General features: G+C 45.9%; 2 protein-coding genes across 5 annotated transcripts in view; one reads left to right on the forward strand and one right to left on the reverse strand.

The window, feature by feature from the left end:
• ankrd13b (ankyrin repeat domain 13B) overlaps window positions 1-7,188 on the forward strand; it is a 46,068-nt gene extending 38,880 nt beyond the window's left edge. For all 3 annotated transcript variants that reach the window (XM_085380835.1, XM_085380837.1, XM_085380836.1), the window contains 3 exons: window positions 1,016-1,179; window positions 3,366-3,442; window positions 5,432-7,188. In XM_085380835.1, the coding sequence (XP_085236961.1) occupies window positions 1,016-1,179; window positions 3,366-3,442; window positions 5,432-5,633 (443 nt within the window). In that variant the 3' untranslated portion in view covers window positions 5,634-7,188. The remainder of the gene's footprint in view (window positions 1-1,015; window positions 1,180-3,365; window positions 3,443-5,431) is intronic.
• A 1,342-nt stretch (window positions 7,189-8,530) lies between these two features.
• Window positions 8,531-14,766, reverse strand: part of ssh2a (slingshot protein phosphatase 2a) — a 33,390-nt gene continuing 27,154 nt past the window's right edge. For both annotated transcript variants that reach the window (XM_085379319.1, XM_085379318.1), the window contains 7 exons: window positions 14,083-14,176; window positions 12,961-13,089; window positions 12,758-12,804; window positions 12,467-12,613; window positions 12,120-12,320; window positions 11,161-12,037; window positions 8,531-10,696 (listed from right to left, as the gene is read on the reverse strand). In XM_085379319.1, the coding sequence (XP_085235445.1) occupies window positions 9,065-10,696; window positions 11,161-12,037; window positions 12,120-12,320; window positions 12,467-12,613; window positions 12,758-12,804; window positions 12,961-13,089; window positions 14,083-14,176 (3,127 nt within the window). In that variant the 3' untranslated portion in view covers window positions 8,531-9,064. The remainder of the gene's footprint in view (window positions 10,697-11,160; window positions 12,038-12,119; window positions 12,321-12,466; window positions 12,614-12,757; window positions 12,805-12,960; window positions 13,090-14,082; window positions 14,177-14,766) is intronic.

Genomic DNA, 14,766 nt, shown 5'->3' on the forward strand with positions numbered 1-14,766 from the left:
CAAAAATAACAGAGTTTTTACAATTCCAACGAGCTTCAAAGTCAATATTTGCTGTGATCACCTTTATTCTTCAACACAGCCTGAACTCTCTTAGGAAGGTTTCTTCACATAGTCTTCAGGAATACTTCTCCAGGCTTCTTGTCGGACATTTAAAGCTCTTTTCTGTGAAGATGATCCCACACTCTCTCAGTAATGTTGAGGTCTGGGCTTTGGGACGCCAGTGCACGATCAACATTGTGTGTTTTTCTATCCAGGTATTTACTGCATTGGAAATGTGTTTGGGACCTTCATGCTGAAAAAAATGAAGCTATGCCAATCAAATGCTTTTTGAAAGAATCCCAACACCACTTAAATGAATCTCCAGATGATGACATCATGTTTTACAGATGGCTGTACCTCTTTCTCGATCTTCTTCAGACATACTGATGATGATTTGAAGCAAACATTTCAAATCTGGGTTCATCACTCCATAAGACCCGTTGCCACTGATGCTAAGTGTAATTTACCTCAGCCTTTTCTTCCCACTTACAACCACTGAGACCAGTCTCCTAGTAACAAAGTGTCTAATGTTACAATATAAAATTAGTTCTTATTGACTGTTATGTGAGACACAACACGGATTCATACTTTGAGTTTTTGAGTTTGAATGATTCATTGGTGAGTATTTAGTGGCTAATGTCTCTGAAAATAGTCAGGTGCAAAAGTACACTTTATTACAGGCTTTGGGTCAATAGACTGAGGTTTTGCCTCAATAGGTGACACATGTAAATCTGCAAATATGAAGTGTTTCCTGCCAGATTTGTCTGCTTTCTCCCAAACTTCTGCTGAGTGACAGGCTGACACTTGTAAATTTGTGCAATATCTGTTAATTCAAGGGTTTAAGTCTCCTCGTGCTTTCTTTTACTCAGAAAAAAAACCTCTTGTATTTTTCCGCTCCTCTCCTTTAGCCTCCTTTACTGCCAGATAACACTCCTTCCCATCTCTTGCCCTTTGCCTTCCCCCCCGTGTGCTGCAGTGTCCTGTCGAGCCAGCGAGATTCCCCCGTGTGTGTTTGAGGCCCCACCTGGATACACCATGCTAGGAGGCAAACAGAGAGACAGCATGAGGGAGGAGGAGGAGGATCTGCTGCAGTTTGCCATACAGCAGAGCCTTCTGGAGGCTGGCTCCGAATACGATCAGGTGGCTTCAATGTGAAACTCCTGCGAGATCATCTTTTCTCTTCTGCGGGGAGCTTAAATCAGTGCTTAACTGGCTATTAGCTAAATCAAACTGCTTCATATGTTTTGCTCAGGCTACACATGCACAGTTAGCAATGATCCAGATAGCATAGTCGTTTAAAAAGACTACAGCAGGGTTCCTATTTTTACTGAAGACTCTCAGTCTAGCTGGCTTTTATGACAGTTGGCGGTCATCATCAGGTTGGAAGCTAAGGTTAATGTTACACTTCATCATTTTTGATGGTGCTGTAAAGGTTGGGTGTATTCCCCGCATCCTATAAAGAGCAGCTGATTGTAGCCTACACATAGTGAATGAACCTGTGTCAGCATACTGGGAATGCTACACTGTGGATGAGCTGAACGTAGTTCTGTTTTAATCAAGCCCACAGACTAGCTAATGGATGACTTGGATGATGTTTAGGCAGTGCAGTTGCACGTTATGAAGTTCATAATTTATTAATTTATACAAAACAGTTCAATTTTTGATTCATATGGGACGCTCAAATTCATGTACCATAAATTCTTATTCTTTTCTGTCATTGGGTTGCCCAAATTGTACTAAAGGCTCAAAAAGTGTACCCTACACCTTTGCACCAGGAGTAGCTGGAACCATTGTTGTCCAGTACTGTGTGTTCAGAGATGCTCTTCTGTGGCCTTTGGTGCCGTTCAATCAGCTAGCTCAAAGCAGTCAGGCCATAAACGAGGCATTTTTACCCAAATCTCAGACCATTCTCTTTAAACAGCAGAGATGTTTTTGTGGGAAAATCCCAGCAGATGAGCAGTTTCTGACACGCTTAGACCAGCATGTCTCGCACCATCAACAATGACACATTTAAAGTTCCTTAAATCATCGTTCTTCCTCATTCTAATGCTCAATTTAAACTTCAGAGGATCATCTCGGCCGGGTCTGCCCAAATTCAGTCGCGGCCATGTAATCGGCTGATGAGACATTTGCATTAAGAAGCACTTGTGTGCATGTATATCTTTAGCAGCCTCTGAGGTGCATCTCTGCTGCAGAGATGCACCTCGCCAAACTGATGTTTTGCAATGTGTCTCGTTATGTGTTCCAAACATGTTAAATCTGATATGTCACACACAAATTCTGTGTCTGTTTAAACAGTAGACAGTGGAGATGCGGCTTTCCCATACTAATATGGTGCTGACGCGTTACTGTAATTAATGGCAGCGGAGTATGACATATCTGTGTGTATATTTCTATGAGCAGGCACAGGGAGCAAATGTGGAAAGTATTCTCCCTGCTTTTAAATTATACGGCGCAAATGGCAGCAATAAATTTAACCATAAGTCAAGCAAGACCAGACAAATATACGCAGTGAAGGAGGGAAAAAGTGAGCTGTTTTGAAAATAAAAAAACAATCAGTGCTGAAGTAAAATCAGTAAGTAGAATAAATTGGCTCTGATGTGTGGCGCACGCTGCCTGAGGATCGGCGCTGTTTAAAATCCCAGAGATCCTCGGTCCTGATAGCCCTTGGCCTTCTTCCAGACGTTACAGAAAGTGAGGTATAAATAGGCTCTGTGAGACAGGTCAGAGAACATCCTCTGAGTTTTCTTAGCTGAAATACACAAGGGGAAGGAGCAGAGGAGGCAAGGGCACGGTTGCAGCTTAGGCTTTGTGCTGCAGTTTGTGCTCTCGTCTCCAGCAGCCGTACCGAGCGCTTCCACCGCTGCGCCGCCGAGAAAGGTGACACTTTTAATTACTGCTCTAATACCAAAGCAGGACAGGTGTTAAAGGATCGTCCCGCCGACACGCTGTGTTTTACAGATTTAACTGCTGTACAAATCTAGCTTACACGGTATCCTGTCATCTTCTAAAAAACAGCTTTTGTTCACAGCTTCCATATATTTCTGTGACAGTGTGAAGCTGAATTTGAAACTTGAACGTCTATATTTAACAAGTGCTTCTCATCTTTATTAATCACTGGTAGCATTAAAACTGTACGTGGACTTGAGTAGGACCGCAGCCAGGATCGATCATTTAGTTTACGACCAAGGCCGCTGGCTCCGTCTCTACCATACGTTAACAGGAAGCTGCCTACAGGGAACGAGGATGCGTTTGTTTTGCATGCACCGCTTCCTGCAGCGCTCCTTCACTGACTTCCTGTGCCGCCTTCTCTTTTGTGTGCCCAGGTGACCATCTGGGAGGCGCTGACCAACAGCAAGCCGGGGACTCACCCTCTGTCCTGCGACCCGAGTCGTGTCGAGAGGTCAGAATGAAAGCCTTTGTTTTATTTTGGGGGATTTTTAATGACTCCCACGTGTTTGAGTTAAAGCTCTTTGTTATTGGGGACTTTGTTAGAAAGTCTGATAAAAGCGTCAGTGAATGAAAGAGAGCGGGACTTTCGTTGTCAGCAGCGAGGGGAAAAAAGCCCCCGCATAAATCTCCTTGAGTGCCAGGATGAAGGCGATTATATCCTGCCATCCCTCCACCGCATTGTCTCTGACTTCCTCTCAGCTCTCTTATGTGTTGTTAATCTTCAGTGTCTCGCACTCCTCTGTGAATTTTTTTTTCCTGTGGTTCTTTCCTCCCATACTTGACTCACATCCTGTATTCCTGTCCCATTCCTTGCTCTATTCTCTTATCCATCCTGCTATTCTCCCCCTCTCCTATCTGCTATCTGAGCTCCAGTGTGTGTGTGTGTGTGTGTGTGTGTGTGTGTGTGTGTGTGTGTGTGTGTGTGTGTGTTTGTTTGCAGAGAGGGGGTGTTGGTGGGAGGATGAGAGAGTTGAGAGAGTTTCCTGCTTTCTCAGTTGACAGTGCTGTAGTTGACTTTAGCCTCTGTTATCTTTAGACAGTGTTTCTCTCTGGGTGCATTCCCTGTTTGCAGATGGCTGGTTGGATTCACAGACTGTCCTATCCTCTTCGTCACTGCCTCCCCCCCAAGTCTTGCCATAGCAGTGTTTACTCGAGCCAAAGTTCTAACCTGAGGGGAAAGTGTTGGACCTATAGACCGACACCAAGAGAAAGTTGCAAAGCTGTAAAAATAAGAACAGAATGCAATCTCATAAACCCAAATATTACTGTAGAACACAGAAAATATGTCGGATATGGAAAAATAAGCTAACATCTCAGCAGAGTGGAAGCAGGACTGATCACTAGAGCAGTGCTGTCGGCATCGAGTTTGACAGCGTGGGAAAGAGGAAGTGATGTAAATAACAGACCAGCAGTCAGACACCCAGGAAAGCAGGCGGATCGTCCTTGATGAACTTAAGCATAAGTTTGATTTCTAAATGCAGTGCTGCCCGAGGGCCCAAAATCATGGGCCAGTACTGCTTTTCTGCCTTATCCAGAATTTTGGCAAATTGGTGAACGTCTTTACTCATGAGAAACGCTGCCTGTCTTTTTCTACCCAGTTAAACTAATCAGTTGCAAAATGTCCCTCCAGCTGTTTCTTTTTAGCATCACTTAACGTTTTTGAGATGTGTTGCTGTGGGGCATCAAGTCCCACATGAGCTAATACTTTTCTAAAGCAGTAAAATGTTTAACCGTTTGGCATGTTTTCTGTGTTCCACTATAAATAAAGTTAATGTCTATGAGATTTTCACGTCAGAGTCCCAAATTGTATTTTATTTGATGCATTTTTTTGGCATTGGGGTTGCAGAGAGAAATGCTTGGCTATTGTGTGTAGTGTCCTCAGAATGACTTAGCTGGGAAAAAAAAGACAGTGACAGCTTAAATGCTTGACTCCAGGGTTTCTGTGTCCATCTTTTATATACAGTCTGTGGTAAAAACAGTTTTGGTTTTTTTTAGTATTTCGTGATAGAACCGAGCACAGTTATGGGAACGCATGTCTCGCTGTGTCTCTTCTGAAGCCTTTGTCGCACCTTGTTTTTAAATAAAGCGTTTACTAAGACTCCACAATGTAGTCTGCAGCTAATTTGAGTCGATAATAGCTTTCTCCCACCGTTCATCAAATCTGCAGAATGACAGACGGTAATAAATGGAATCAGGACGAGACAGATCCAGGTTTAAGTTCCGGTGAAGCGTTAGATTAAAAGACAAAGCAAAGTGTCACGATGGAAAGATAAACAGCAATCAGAGGAGATTCTCATAACCTGGCAACCCAGACCTCATTCATTATTCATGCATTGACTCACAGTGAAACCATTACTGACTTATCCTTATTATGAATGATGCCTACTGTGTGCCCACTGAGGAGGTTTTTAAACCCGTGTTTCCTCGCCCCTGTACGCAGCACCCCCCAGCACAAGCCCCGCCCCCCCACCAGCCTTTGCTCCACCCCCTCCAAGAAGAAGCCGACCACCTGCAGCTATGACGAGCAGCTGCGTATCGCCATGGAGATCTCAGCCCGGGAGCAGCAGGAGGCAGAGCTTCGGCAGCAGCAGGAGGAGGAGGAGCTGCAGCGCATCATCCAGCTGTCACTCATGGAGAAATGAGCCCCTCACCCCACACCCTCCCTCTGAACCAGGCGGTCCTGCCAGGGTGGGGGGTTTGGACTGAGGGGAGGTGGGTGGAAAAGGGCAGGTGTCCGCTTAAAATCTTGGAAATTTAAAAAGAAAACCATCTTAGAGGTAACATCTGACCTGGCCGTCCCTCCCCTCGCCTCAGCCAGACCCTTTTCCCATGAAGCCATGAGGTGGTTGCATCTGCCCGGCTTCACAAAGCCAGAGACGGACGCACGCCTGGTCTCTCTTCTGCCACATTGGCACTTTCTCAACAAGTGCCAGTTTACAACCAACGACACATCCGGTACAGTTTAACAGGAACTCCGTCTCGAATTAATGATTTCTTGGGGGGTGTTTTGCAAGGGTGCGTGTTTGTCTGTGCGTGTGTGTGTGTGCGTTTAAAACAAACCAGCTCAACGCACAGAAGGTCAATAAGGTCAACTAAACAGTTCCCCTAAATGTAGTGTGTCAGGCCAACTCACTGCTCCAGCACCTAATGCACACTCACCCCACGCTCCCGTCACCACTGAGCGCGTGTGGTTTTCAGTTCTGACTGCATCGAAGAGCGCAGCGGCGCGGAGAACGCCTTCCTCATTTGAAGGCTGATAAATAATCAGACTTCCTCAGTTTTTAATGAAAATTTTTAAAATGATGGACTAATGTGTTTCTTCTTCTTCTTTTTTTTTTTTGATTTGCACAAAATCCAGATGTACTGTACTTGTGGGTGAAGCACATATATGACTGTTAATGGATGTTTGAGTTTGAGCACAAAGTTTAAAACAAAAAAAGAAACCCAGGCCGGGGTCTAGTTTTAAACCCTGACGCCGGGCTTTGCAAGGAGCACAGTAATGATGAGACTCCCAGATGAACACTAGGTGTGTACTAACTATACTGTATGTGAAGTAGAGCATTTATTAATAAAAACAGTAACAGGAATAAAGGTTTGTATGTGGATCGTGGGTTAGAGAAGAGTTTTCTCTGTAAATTTGCTTTTTCTCACCTTACATGAGCTGATGGTTGTTTGTTTTTGTTTTTTTGTGAGTGTGTTTCTGTGCATTATAATATTTCAGCATGGTCTGCACCCAATGAAAGGGGTGGGGGTCTTTTGTGACCTACGGCAAGTTTCACTGAGCAAAAGTTTTTTTAAAAGCTGAAAACTAAAATCCAGTGTAAAATCACCCCTCAAATTTTTTCTTAGAAATTGGCAGGGTGCAAATGTAGATGAGCTCTGAGGGACTTGTTTTGTTTTTGTGTGGAGGATGACGAGAGCAGGGACACCTTATGCTGTTTTTTTTTTTTTAATTAAGTGAGAAATGTAAAACTTTCAGCATCAGCACAAACTGAGGATACCACCTTCTCTTTTCCTTCTGTAATTCATGGTTCTAAGCTTTCCCGGTTGGGTTAAGAAGTTAAAAAAATGCTCCTTTTGTTTTTTACTTTTTGAAAAAATGTTGCAAAACGTTAAAAAAAGCAGTGTTTTCATGACGTATGCTGGGAAGTGAATTGACATGATTTAAATAAAGGAAAATCTTTTTTTTTTTGGAGAGCAATGTAGAAATGTGTTATTTGATTTTTTTTTTTCCTTAAGCCTTTCAAATGCTCTGTAAATCCCTTCACCACCCCCCAAACCACACACACGCGCGCTACAGTTCTTCCACTGTTAAGTTCGTTTCCGTGGTCCTCTCCAGTGGAGGACAGTGACAAAAGCAATTTATTTCACACGAGATTGGGGAATGCTGCGGCGTCTGTCAGCACCAGAGAGAGCTCATCCGTTTTTAGCAGCTGCCACCTTCATCATCGTCCCTGTGACATGGATTCCCAGAGCTGAAGAAGTCTGATCCAACTGGGTTGTTTTGTTTTTTTTTTTTTGTTTGGCTGAAGTTATTTTAGGCTTACAAGGGAGAAAAAAAGGGGAGCAGATTAGAGGCTGTAAAACCTCCAAGAAACAGCACTCAGGACAGAGAAAAAAAGGACGAACCAGCAGTGCGCATTATGAAAAATACCAGGACTGTGGAAGGTACCGAGCTGCAAGCCTATGTGAAACGAATTTGCAAAGAGCTGCTGATATAAGTCGCGTTCAGAGCATCAGTATGCAAAGAGGAAGGATGCCAATCTCAGCCTTTCTCCTCTTCTGCTCCACTGATTTTTATTCCCTCTCCTCATGATAAACACACACACACACACACACACACACACACACACACACTTTATTTGAAAATCCTTCTGCTGTGTCTGCTGAGGTGGATTTAATTGGTGAAAACGTCAGGGGATCTCAGCTTTTCCTCTTGATTCACTTAAACCACCAAAGAGTCTTTTGGTCTTCATATATGGAGCCTGTGAGTTTTGATGTCTTAGTTATCTCCAGCCTCTCTTTTTTTAAAAGCAGATTCAGTCCTTTAATGTCAGTCTGTGCCTCGTGTCTGTGTGTGGGTCTCTCAGCAGGGGCTCCGGTGGCCTACATCTCAGTATTTAATTACCCACATGAAACAGTAGGTAAAATGTCAGCCTGAAATAAGCTGCGCTGAACACTGATGGAGATCATTTCCCACTGGAGTTGGCACCGACGTGCTTAAAAGATCGGTTAGTTGTAGTTAAAAACGAGAGGTAAAATGTATTTCTATTAAGGATGTGCTTTTCAGTCATTCGAAAAGAGAAGCTTGGTAGTGGCAATACCCGATGTCATGAAATCCAGTTTTAGTGTGTGGATCAGCCTGTCCAGCAGGTGGCGGTATATTTAAAAGCTGGCCTCATTTCTTTGCCTTACATGGGAGTGGCTAAAAACAGAAAAACTAAGGAGTCACTACCGTTAAAACAAACTCACCACCTTTATTTACTGCTAAAGCAATTAAGTAATAATAATAATAATAATAAAAAACAAAAACAACATATCAGCTTTGTCCTGGTTTAATTAAAAATCTGAATAAAGACATGTCTGCCAGCTTTGAAAACAAAACCACAGAGACAAGTCTACTGAGAACAGTGCAAAACAACAATCCTCCCCGGGGTAAGAAACATGTCTCAAATTTTTTTTAAAAAGAAAAAGAGTCATCTAAACAGTAAAGTGCATGGTTTGAGAAACAAAAGCCCCTCTGGTTGGAGTTTTAGAAACTCTGAACAGGCAGCGAGGGTCACACTTAAAAAAAAAAAAAGGGGACACTGATATAAATGAGTGCATGAGCACCGTTCAGTCTTAGTTTGGACATTCATGACACTGTACAGACGAACCTGAACTCCAGTTCATACAAACATCCAGTGGTTTCCATGCAAATATATGCTCATCATTCATGTCTTGCATACTATACACATAACACCGGAGAACACACACAGGGGGTTACAGCTGACATTCATACACATCATGCGGTCTCTTTCACACACATAAGCGCAGCTTCAGTCGCATGTGTTCCAGTCTTGCTGATCTGAGGTTACATGGTGTTGTATAGCAGAGTGACGGCTCGCTGCTGCTTCTTCTCAGCGGAAGCTTTGCGAGAACGTCTTGACGAGTGTCCTCTCCCCGGCTGACGGGATGCAGGGACCGTGCTGTTGCTACTGCTGCTGTTCTCTGACTCCTCCCGTTCTCCTCTTTCCCCTCTGGTGGAGGGGGAGAGGCCGAGGGGTGGAGGGGATGTGTCATCACTGCACGAACCTGTTCTTTCAGAGCACGGCCTCTGAGCCAGCACTTTCTGCTTCTTCCATGTGTCGTCCGGGTGAGACTGGGGCGACGAGGGCGAGTCAGGCGAGTGCGACAGTGTTGCTCTGTTGTGCGTCCTCAGGTCCAAGCTGCTGAGGTCATGAGCCGACAGCTCCAGACAGTCCAGTTTAGCCAAGGAGGCCGATCTCTTCATGAGAGACGGGGGGGTGAGCCCCGCCTGGCGGATGCGCGCCTCTAGCTCTGTGGCTCTGTGCCACTCTGTTGGCTCCAACAAACTCCTCTGCTCCTGCTTCTCTAGGAGCTGCTGCCCCACTTTCAGAGCTGGAGGGCTCTCTTCAAAACTCACCCCTTTATAACTTTCTGGGTCTGTGTCCATGGCGTCTCTTGGCCCCTGAGGCTGCCCCAGTTCTTGTCCTCGACTGTCTGCCGTCTCGAGGGTGATGCCCTCGTGAAGAAAAGCCTGCAGCTCTCTCAGCGTCTGCTGAATCTTCTCCAGCTCCTGGCTGCCTCGGGCCAGCCTCTTCTGGGCAGCGCAGACGGGGCCGCAGCCCTCTTGCCTGACCCGAGAGCTTTCATCCGTGTCCGACTCCTGCAGCGTCACGCCATCCAGAGTCATTAGGTTCGAACAGTCCTGCAGGTTTTGGCTATGGAGCTGGCCCCGTCTGAGAGACTGGGCTGAGGTATCTTGAGATGATGCTGATAACTGCTCAGCAGAGGCCAGTGATGATGTCACTGTGTGGCTATCTGTGGATGTGTGCACACTGACAGGTATAGCACCAGAGACTTGGCTGATATCTGACTTTGGGGAACATGAAACGTCTTGGAGGTCGCTTGTGCCTGAGAAATCGGGTCTTTTGTGTGACCCCGTGTGCTTCTCTTCATCTTTGGACGTAGCATTAGCAGAAACAGCCATGTTCTCTCCCTGAGTGATCCTTTGTTCTGCAGCATGCATGGGGGAGTGGAGCAGCACGTGTTCGGAGGATACGGACAGTATGACAGGAGGTTGTTCGCTGCTGGGCGAATGCAGCGGAGACCGCTGACATGCCACCATCTCCAGTTCCTGCTTCAGCTTCTGCTCCAGCTGCTTGGTGGCCCGCCGCACGGAGCCCGCCGGCCAGTCGCACAACAGTGTGGTGGGAGGCTGGGGGTGTGAAGGTGGAGTCGAAGAGGTGTGCGTGACTTCAGAAGACTCCCCCTCTTCCTGATGTTCCGGTCGGATGACCTGAGGACTGTGAGAGGATGGAGGGAGTGGAGAAGATGAGGAGGAGGAAGGAGTCTGAAGAGATGCGGCGGGGTGTGATATGGCTTCGATCTCAGTGACAATATGGCGGACTGATATTCCGTTGTCGTGGTGAGTGTGATGAATCCGGTCAGGACTGGTTTTGTCAGAGCTGTCATCAGACTCCTGAGAGACAAAGAGAGGATACAGACTTTATTAGCACAGCCATTGTGAGGCTTTTATTCCAAGCAATGACTTATTAGCTCAGTCCTGTTTACACTCTTTTATAATCCACATAATACTACTGACAACTCGTTATAGGAGGAGGTTTGGTCTTGATTATTCTCTCATTGTCCAGCAGGTGTCACTGTGATCAGCTCAATCTATCTGCTACCACACAGTCCTCACATTCACTCAGATTCCAGTTTACTTCCCTCTGATTAAAACTTTAAAATAAAACCGTGGATACTATTCAAAGTTCATTTAAATCTCCTAAATCAAAGGATTTGACCGGAATTTTTAAATTTTTCTCTTTACAGCTGATGATGATGACAAAGGTCACTCTGAAAAGTGGTCGTACAACTGAGATGCTATTAAAAAAAATAAATAAATAAAAATGAACAGAAAGAAGCAGCTGAATGAAACCTTACCTGACTCATCTCATTCCTCTGCTCCTCCTCGTCTTCGCTGACCTCTGTTTCTCTGTCAGTTGACAGAGACGTCCTTTGCTGTGCCTGCTCTGAAAGCGTCCGATGTCGGCCATCTTTGGCCAGCCCCAGAAACTTCTCCCGGGCGCTGAAGAAGTCGATGCTGTCCGTGCTGTGGGTCGATGACCCGTCTGCCTCACCGCGGGTATCCAACTCGCTCGGGTTGTTGTTGTTGTCGTCGCTGGGAGCGAAAGCCGAGATCGGAGGCGAGGAAGTGGGAGTCGCAGGGCTGAGCGGAGTGTGGCTGTTGTTCGTTAAATCAGACAATGATTGGTTGATCATGTCCGAGTCAGTGGATCCCAGAGTGAGAGGAGAGACTTCCTCTGAACTGCTTCTGTCGGGTAAGATGAGGAACAGCTCCTCTGGTTTGCCCACTGAGCAGGACAGATGTGTGGGAGTGTCCCTGTGAGCGCGCTGCAGTTCAGGGGTGGGAGGTAGGATGTGGAGCGATGGTGGTGGAAGTGGAAGAGCGACGGGCACAGTGATGGCCACGCTCGCCGAGCTGCCCTGCTTTTCCTCTGGGACCACGGTGGCTGCTCGGGGTCTGGGGAGGGGAAGCAGGCGGGGGTCTGCGCAATCTGATCTGACCTCCTGAACCAGCGAGTCACACACTCCGTTGGAGAGCGCGTGCGAGTCTTCGGGCTCGGGGTAGAGCGCCTGCAGCACGGCCACACCCAGGAAGTGATGCACAGACGGGGAGGAGGTGTTGTTATTGTGAGAGTCAGCGCGGTTCAAGGAGGGAGATGAAGGCTTCGAGTCCAGGCGATCTGATAGGTCGCTGTCACTGTGGGAACGCCATAGCTTATTATGCCTCTGTTTGCTGAGGAACAAGAGGGAGAGAAGAGTTCGTTAGCTCCAAATTCCTTCTAAGGAACTGTACATGTTTCTGCATGAGAGCACACCTTGCCAGCAGAATTCCCTGATACTCCTCCAGCTGCTTCATGAAGGAAGGGTTCGGCTTGGTGACGGCCCGTCTTTCCTTCACATAGTCAAAGGCGGTGTCCAGGTTCCAGCCATACTCCTTCATAGCGTAGGCTATCACTGTGGAAGCAGAGCGGCTCACGCCCATCTTACAGTGAACCAGACACTTGGCACCGGCTTTCCTAAAGTGGGAAGGGAAAGAGGCAGGGTTGAAGCACATGAACTAGTGAGAAAGAGGAGCTTAAACTGTGTGTGTGTGTGTGTGTGTGTGTGTGTGTGTGTGTGTGTGTGTGTGTGTGTGTGTGTGTGTGTGTGTGTAGAAGCCTACTTGGCTTTGGTGATGAACTTGTACGTGTCGTTCCAGTACTCCAACAGGTTGGTGGCCTCCTCGTCGTACACTCTGATGTTGTGGTATTCAAACATTCCTGGAAAAAAGTTGTCGATTTCCCGGGTCACATTCAGGATGTAGCGCACTCTGGAGGAGAGACGGGAGGAGGCGTGTCAGTGTGATCTCATGGATGTGACGATGATAAACGAGCTACTCGTTTCAATCGACTTTAACGAGAAAATTTATTTAATACATCAATTTTAATCTTAGCTTAAGTGACTGATCTCTTACCCACTGTTCTGCAGCTCCTCCAGGTTAGAAGCGTTCCACTCTGAACCCTATAAACAACACAGGTCCAGTCATTAACAGCACGCGCTAAGTTTTTATTTACAATTAGAAAGACAAAACAAGGTTAGATGCAGCTTTTTACTGAACCTCAAGTCTGACATGACAAACCTTCACAGGCTAATGGAATCAAAGCCCAATTGTCTCACCAGGAAGACGTGATCAAATATTTCCGTGGGGCTGTCCATCTGTCCCAGGATCACAATCATCTCATTGTCTATGAACTCTTTAAACTCCCTCAGGTTGCACACCATCTGGATCTCCAGCTCTGTTCGGATCTGTGAAAGTTCAGGCAAACAATAAATGGTCTGATGACAGCTGATAACAGCAGCAGGGAAACGCAGAAAATCAGGGCATAAGTACATCTTTACAAGTAATAAAACCACAGACTGTACATAAAAGATGACTGCAGCCTCTGCGTCTGAAAAGTGAAGCCAGTGGCGTAAACATGCATTCTTTCTCACGACCATCGTGAGGAGACATCTGGGCTGCAAAAGGAAGTCTGAATCAAGCTTTTCAGAAAATGACCCTGTCGCTCTTGATTTATGACCTCTGTAAACACTTTAGTGATGAGTGTATAGCCCCAGTGTCTAGTTTCAATTCTAATTTAAATTTAAGTTACTTTGCACAGAAAGGCCCCTCTCCTGAAACCAGTTTCCAGTTTGGATTTGGGAGACAGACACCATCTCTACTTTTAAGATTAGGCTTAAAACGTTCCTTTTTGCTAAAGCAATTGGTTAGGTGGTTAGGATTCAGGTGACCCTGAATCCTCTCTCTTCTACAGTATGTCCTTTTATCCTGTCTTTCTCCCCTCACTCGCCATCCGGTCGCAGCAGATGGCCCCGCCCCTCCCCGAGCCTGGTTCTGCCGGAAGTTTCTTCCTGTTAAAAGGGAGTTTTTTCTTCCCACTGTTGCCAAAGTGCTTGCTCATTGGGGGTCATATGATTGTTAGTTTTTCTCTGTATGTATTACTGTAGGGTCCACCTTAAAATATAAAGAGCCTTGAGGCGACTGTTGTTGTGATTGGTTGCTATATAAATAAAACTTAATTAAATTGAAAACGGACAAATGACACATGACTGAGGACGCCAATGTTTACGTTGTGTAGACAGCTGGTTTGAAAGAGGCGAGAAGGAGGCCATCTACACAAGGCCATCTGTTCACTTCACAAGCCATGAGAGATGTCATGGTGACTATATCCACCTTTAATGTGCAGTCTATAGTTAACACCTACATCTAAGCACCAAATGTAAATTTCACTGTCCCCTCACCTCCTTTGAGGTGACGTTCTCCAGGTCCTTCTGCATCATTATCTCTCTGAGGCGCGTCTTGATCAGCCGTTCTGTGCGCTCCCTTTCTGTGGGCCTGCACATAAAACACACAAAGACCTCCATTTAAAAACAACTTTAACACTTGGCCAAAGTAAAAAAAATAAATAAATAAAAAAATTCACTTTGAAGAGAGCCACCTTCACAGCTGCATTACATTCATGTTCACTTTTACGCAAGTCTCAATGACATTACTTCCACCAGAGAACTACGGCTTTGTTTTGTGCTCCCGTTTGAGTTTGTGCTCTCAGATTTTCTGTTCCCCTCTCCAGTTTCTCAGAATTAGACAAAGTCCCCTTGTAGGATCTGCTTCTTGTTGTGCCGCGCTGTGTTCCTAAGTGTTCTGGCTGGGGGCCTTTCCGACGTCACACCGACGATACCAACAAGTGGCCTAATTGCCTCTCTGGAGAGAAGAGCTCAGTTTGTCTGTGAACGACTTCTTCTAACATTTTTTCTTTTGTTTTTTGCTTCAAACTGATTCCGGACATCAGCACACAGCAGTGTGGGTCAGCAGCTACAAAAAGGGGAAGTACAGTGACCACAGGTGTGTGACACTGCACAGATGAAAGCATCATCTGTGTTGGAAATGAGGTAGGAGGGGGGCTTGTTTAGCTCAACCCTGAACAT

This window comes from Rhamphochromis longiceps, linkage group LG14, assembly GCF_057381845.1.
Source record: "Rhamphochromis longiceps isolate RC_006_pf linkage group LG14, R_longiceps_female_GT1.1, whole genome shotgun sequence".
Lineage (NCBI taxonomy): Eukaryota > Metazoa > Chordata > Actinopteri > Cichliformes > Cichlidae > Rhamphochromis > Rhamphochromis longiceps.